Genomic DNA, 5873 nt, shown 5'->3' with positions numbered 1-5873 from the left:
CTGTGAGGGGTAGGTTTAGGGGTAGGGTTGGTGTAGGGCAATAGAATATACGGTCTGTACAGTATAAAAACCATTACACCTATGGAGAGTCCCCACAAGGATAGCTGACCAGACGTGTGTGTGTGTATCTGTGTGTGAGTGTGTGTGTGTGTGAGTGAGTGAGTGAGTGAGTGTGTGTGTGTGTGTGTGTAAGTGAGTGAGTGCGTGCGAGTGTGTGTGCGTGTGAGTGTGCGAGTGAGTGTGTGTGTGAGTGTGTGTGTGTTAGTGTGTGTGTGTGTGTGAGTGAGTGAGTGAGTGAGTGAGTGAGTGAGTGAGTGAGTGAGTGTGTGTGTGTGAGAGTGCGTGTGTGTGCGTGAGTGTGTGTGTGTATGTGCGAGTGCGTGTCTGTGCGTTGAGTGTGTGTGAGTGTGCGAGTTAGTGTGTGTGTGTGTGTGTGTGTGTTCACCTCTCCTCGCTGCTCTCCACGTGGAAGGTTCTCTCGATGACGCTCGTCCACTGCAGGCAGCGGATCATGAAGGTGTTTGGCCGCGGACGCTCGGTCTTCATCAGCTGACACTCTGGAAACACACGAGCCGTTCACACACACGGTCATACACACATCACAGCTTCAGCGTCTCCAGCAGAGCTCACCTTCCACAGAGAAATTATTGAGCGGAGCCGAGCTCTGATCCGTTAGCTCCGGCTTCTCCTTATAGCCCATGAAGGATCCGTCACTCTTCAGGATGAAGTAGCGCGGCCTCCAGGTCTTGATGTACTCACCTGTGTGTCACACACACACACACACACACACATCAGAACATGACGTCTCACGCCGCAGCAGACAGCGCAGGAGCCTGCCGTACCTCGTTTATAGAGCCAGCCTTCCTTCACCACGCTGACCTCCGTCATGATGGGCGGGGCTTGAGAGTGATTGACACACGGCGCCCTTCAACTTGGTAACTTGTGGCTGGACTTTTAAAATGTAAAACAAAATATTATAGTTCAAAAACCTGGTTGAATATATTTTCTAAAATCTTTGCGTTGGATTAATTAAAAAAATATATATTTTTTTTAAATATTTTTTATTTATTTTTTAAACAGTATTATTTAAAAACTTGTTTTATGTCAGTTTCAGAATACTTATCATTTCTTTAACATCTTTGCTTTGGATTAACCAGAATTTCTGATTAAAAATAAACTTTTTAAAAGAGTTAAAACTCAGAAAATACTACAAAAAAAAATCTTAGTTTATATTAGTGTCGGAATATTTAATCTCTCTTTAACATCTTTGATTAGGACTGATCAGATCTTTTAAATAAAACTTTTAAATTACAAACAAACATTTTGAAAGCGGTAAAAAGTACAAAATAAATTAGTTTATATGAGTGTCATAATATTTAACATCCCTTTAACATTTTGCTTTGGTTAGAATAGAAAATACATTTGAATTAAAATCTGTAATTAAAAACAAACTTTTTAAAAGAGTTAAAACTTATACAATTTTCTTTTTAGTGCTTTCAAACGATTAATCGCATCCAAAATAAAAGTGTTTACATGAGTGTGCTGTGTATATTTATTATGTATATATAAATACACACACATGCATGTATATATTTATGAAAAATATGTTACGTTTATGTATTAAAGGGGTCCTATTATGCTTTTTCACTTTTTTAATTTTAGTCAGTGTGTAGTGTGTATGTTTGGGCATAAAAAAGATCTAGAAAGTTACAAATCTCAAAGTCCACTCCAAAGGGAGATATTTAGTTTTTTAAAAATCCCTTTTCAAGAACTACAACGAACGGCTCGTTTGGACTACAGCGTTGGTTTCCGGGCTTTGTGATATCACAAAGCGGCTCATTAGAATATCATTACAAATAATTCCCGCCTACAGAAATTGGAATGGTTGGGGGGGTGGGCAGGTGTGAGGTTGTGGTTAGAACGCTTGGCTGAGTGAGTGCATCAGACGAGACGATGAAGAAGAAGAGCTGCTGCAGAGTTAGTGCATCAGAGAAAACCAAGAAGAAGAGCTGCTGCAGAGTTAGTGCATCAGAGAAAACCAAGAAGAAGAGCTGCTGCAGAGTTAGTGCATCAGAGAAAACCAAGAAGAAGAGCTGCTGCAGTTTAAATATATTTATATATAATATAAAATATAAATATATAAATGTATATACATATAAATATTTTCTAAATATATACATGCATGTGTGTGTATTTATATATACACATTATAAATAAACACAGCACACATATTATGCATGCACTGTAAGTTGCTTTGGATAAAAGTGTCTGCTAAATGCATAAATTATTATTATTCAATTATTATTATATAAACAAAAACGTTTATTTTGAAATGTGATTGTTTGACAGCACTAGTTATTTAAAAAAAAAAGTAGTTTAAATCAATGTCAGAATATTAAATTTCTCTTTAAAATTTTGCTTTGGATTGATCTGACTTTTTTATTCACTTTTTAAATAACAATACATTTCTTAAAAGTCATAACTAACAAAATATAATAATTAATATAATCAATATCATTATTATTATTAGTTAAAATAATTGTTTTTATTTCAAAATAAAAACTTGGTTTAGTCTTTCTTTAACATCTATGCTTTGTATTGATCATAAAACATAAGACTTTTTAAGAAAAAAAAAAAAGAGTTAAATACTATAAAATTCTAAAAAGGTTATCATGGTACATACCATTACCATATTCAAATACTATGATATTTACATGGCTCTCGCCAGAATATCGTCTTACTGACACCGCGGTACACGGTATTACCACAGTACAGTTAAAACACGGTATTCCCGCCCGGATAATGTAAACTGAAGAACTGACACATTATGCGTTAAAACACAAGTTATCGCGTCCTGAAGGCGTTTGTGATGAAATCTCCAGATGAAGAAGGTTTAGTTAGTCGTGTGAAGCTGCTAGTTGAAGCTAAGCTAACTTACCTTAAAAACTAACACAACATGAACTTTGAGCTTCGGCGAGCAAACCGACGTTAACCGTCACGCACCGAGCACTCACACGTATTCTGATATTATTCACAGATTACCTCAGATATTACACAGGTTAAACGACTTAATTTAGTGATTTATCCGAACTACCTGTTCGCTGTCAGTGCTGAGCAGTTGTTTACCACACAAACTCTCGGTTAACCATCGCTCCGCTCGTATTGTGGTTAAACACGAGCACACTGACGGCTGTCTCGCTTCATTTATCGCGTTTTGATCCGGATCGAGTGCAAATTCAACACGCTTTTGCACGACTGCGTCTCTCGCGTTCAGAGTTCACCAGCAGCGGCGCACGCCGCGTGACGTCACCGCGCTGCGCCCCGCCCCCCGCTGATCTGGGGTCAGCTCGGCGCGCTTCGCCGCTGCGGCGGGAATCAGAGTGACGCGGAGACACTGATCCGGGATCAGCCTGACCTTCAAACGGCTTTATTTGCACTTCCAAGCGCTGCATAGCGGACCTCTTACAGTAAACAACGACAAGTTACCCAAACCTACTCATAATAACACACACACACACACACACACACACACTCAACTCATTAAAGTACTTTGATGGTAATACTACAGTACTTTTCTGTTAATGACATACAAATAACACATGAATAGCTACACAGTTCGTTTGAAACAGCTGATGTTCAGAACATCTGAGACTCACATCTGGATCTTCTTCAATCTTATAATCTTACATGATTCAACAAACAAACAAACTCAGGGGTTTCAATCTTTCACGGACCCCCAAATATGATCATCCTGGTGCAAGGGGCCCTGATTTAACATTTAAAAGGCAGCAGTAAAAATACATTCATATTGCGAAAAACTATTATAAAAAATGCTTATTTGAGTAAAATAATTTTTTTGTTAACTTTTAAATTTCAAGTGATTTTCTTTTAAACAAATTTATTTTAGTCCTTAATACCTATTTATTTTTAAAACGATTTTTTTATTATTTGTTAATAATACATTATTCTTTGCTCACTAGAATACTGCATTGTTAGATTTATTTTAATCACATTTTTAAATTCAGTTTATTTTAATCAACTTTTTATTTCATTCAAATTATTAATTTTTACTCCAATTTCAAAAATGTTATTAAAAATGGTTTTAAACCGATTTCTTTTAATTTAGTTTTTTTTTCAAATTGATTACTTTAAAATCAATTTATTGTAATCAACTTTTTAATTCAGATTATTTATTTTTAAAACAATGTTTTATTTTATTCAGATTATTTATTTTAAAACCAATTTATTGTCATCAATTTTTAATTTTATTCAAATTATTTATTTTTAAATCAATTTATTTGAATCAAATTTTTATTTTATTCAAATTATTTATTTTTAAATCAATTTATTTTTAATCAAATTGTCATTTTATTCATTTAAAAAAAATACATTTATTTTAATCACATTTTTGTTTTATAGAAATGATTTTTAAACAAAAAAATAAATAATAAAATTTAAAAAAATATTTTTACTTTAATCAAATTATTTATTTTTAAATAATTTTATTTCAATCATATTTTTAATTCATTCAGATTATTTATATTTATTTAATTTAACCTGATTTTTTCATATTTGATGTATTTTCACGTTTCCACTGACCCGCTAACCCCTGCCGGTCAAACACGGTTTACATAACAGTGCAAGATAAATAACCTGCAATTACACAGAATCCCACGCATTCTGATCATTACAGACGTAAACAACTAGTCACACGTTTCTAGATGCATGTAAGAGCGCTACATGTAACCAGATAAGATTAAAACACAAATGCAAGAGACAGAATGAACGCTCGACACAGCAGCGGATCAGAAACACATTAAAAGACATCATTAATATTCACAGAAAAAGAGAAGTGAAAGGCAGCGGGTGTAAAACGACAAGGGTGTCGAGGGCAGGAGTGAGTTTCTTGCATCTTGAAGCGTGAGAGGGAAGCGTCTTGTGTTCGTGGCTCTGCGCAGACGTTTGCGCAGATCTTCCTGATGCGCAGCTACGCCGCATTGATCTTCTGCAGCTCCTCCAGCAGAGCTGTGGAGGAAACACAGGAATCACAGCAGGTCAGAGCGGGATCACATCACTGTATTTCTGTGAAGAAGAGCGGAGGAACCCCACTGACCGCTGATGATCTCGTCCTTCACCTTCTGCAGCTCCTTGCGCATCTCCTCCAGGATGTCCTGCGGTCAGACAGGGCTGTTTTCAGTGTCGGGGAAACTTACTTTTGAAAGTAATGCATTACAATGTTGCGTTACTCCCTAAAAAACTAATTTTGTTACTTTGTTACTTACTTTTTATGGAAAGTGATGCATTACGTTACTTTTGTGTTACTTTTTAAATCTGGGCGGGGCTTGCTTGTTTGTTTTTAATATAAAAAGCTCTTCTTCTACAAACGTAAAAGCCCTTTCTCACCAAAAGTGAAGTGAATGTGCCTCAGGCTGAAGGAAATGTAAATTCACGTCTGTACAGTAGAGGGCGCCGCTCAAACTAATCACATGAAGAATATGACGCAGGAGAAGAAAGTTCAACACTATTCAGCAATAACACAAATCGAACACAAATGTGTCATTTTTGATTATTAGTATGATTGCATTGGATCATCGAAGGTCAGCAGCAAAGACACTGGTTAATAAAATGGGACTAAATAAAGGATATTTGTGTTATTTAACAATTATTGCAGGTTTGTATAATATTCTGAGTTTGCATTTGACTGTTTTTATTGATTGTGAGGAACACTGAATGTGTTTGTGTGCAGTGAGATGAGTAAACACATGTTGATATTTAGTCTAGAACTACAGTAAGATCATGTTCACACACAACGCTCTGCACTTACTCCTGATTTCTGTCACCATGGCAACACCAGAGCTGTCACTCAACACATG

The 5873-nt window shown here is 36.0% G+C and overlaps 2 protein-coding genes across 2 annotated transcripts in view; both read right to left on the bottom strand.

Annotated features, from left to right (window-relative positions):
• akt2l (v-akt murine thymoma viral oncogene homolog 2, like) overlaps positions 1 to 3315 on the bottom strand; it is a 16109-nt gene extending 12794 nt beyond the window's left edge. The window contains exons 1-4 of the mRNA XM_016464522.1: positions 3095 to 3315; positions 843 to 951; positions 631 to 759; positions 446 to 557 (exon numbers count right to left, since the gene is read on the bottom strand). Coding sequence (XP_016320008.1) covers positions 446 to 557; positions 631 to 759; positions 843 to 888 — 287 coding nt within the window. The 5' untranslated portion in view covers positions 889 to 951; positions 3095 to 3315. The remainder of the gene's footprint in view (positions 1 to 445; positions 558 to 630; positions 760 to 842; positions 952 to 3094) is intronic.
• A 1250-nt stretch (positions 3316 to 4565) lies between these two features.
• The window catches only part of LOC107671633 (vasodilator-stimulated phosphoprotein-like), a 4549-nt gene continuing 3241 nt past the window's right edge, over positions 4566 to 5873 (bottom strand). The window contains exons 7-8 of the mRNA XM_016464542.1: positions 5114 to 5171; positions 4566 to 5025 (exon numbers count right to left, since the gene is read on the bottom strand). Coding sequence (XP_016320028.1) covers positions 4988 to 5025; positions 5114 to 5171 — 96 coding nt within the window. The 3' untranslated portion in view covers positions 4566 to 4987. The remainder of the gene's footprint in view (positions 5026 to 5113; positions 5172 to 5873) is intronic.

Source organism: Sinocyclocheilus anshuiensis, unplaced genomic scaffold (assembly GCF_001515605.1).
Source record: "Sinocyclocheilus anshuiensis isolate Anshui unplaced genomic scaffold, SAMN03320099.WGS_v1.1 scaffold1386, whole genome shotgun sequence".
NCBI lineage: Eukaryota > Metazoa > Chordata > Actinopteri > Cypriniformes > Cyprinidae > Sinocyclocheilus > Sinocyclocheilus anshuiensis.
The sequence above is the reverse complement of the archived record's forward strand: the minus strand, read 5'-3'. Positions and strand labels throughout refer to the sequence as shown.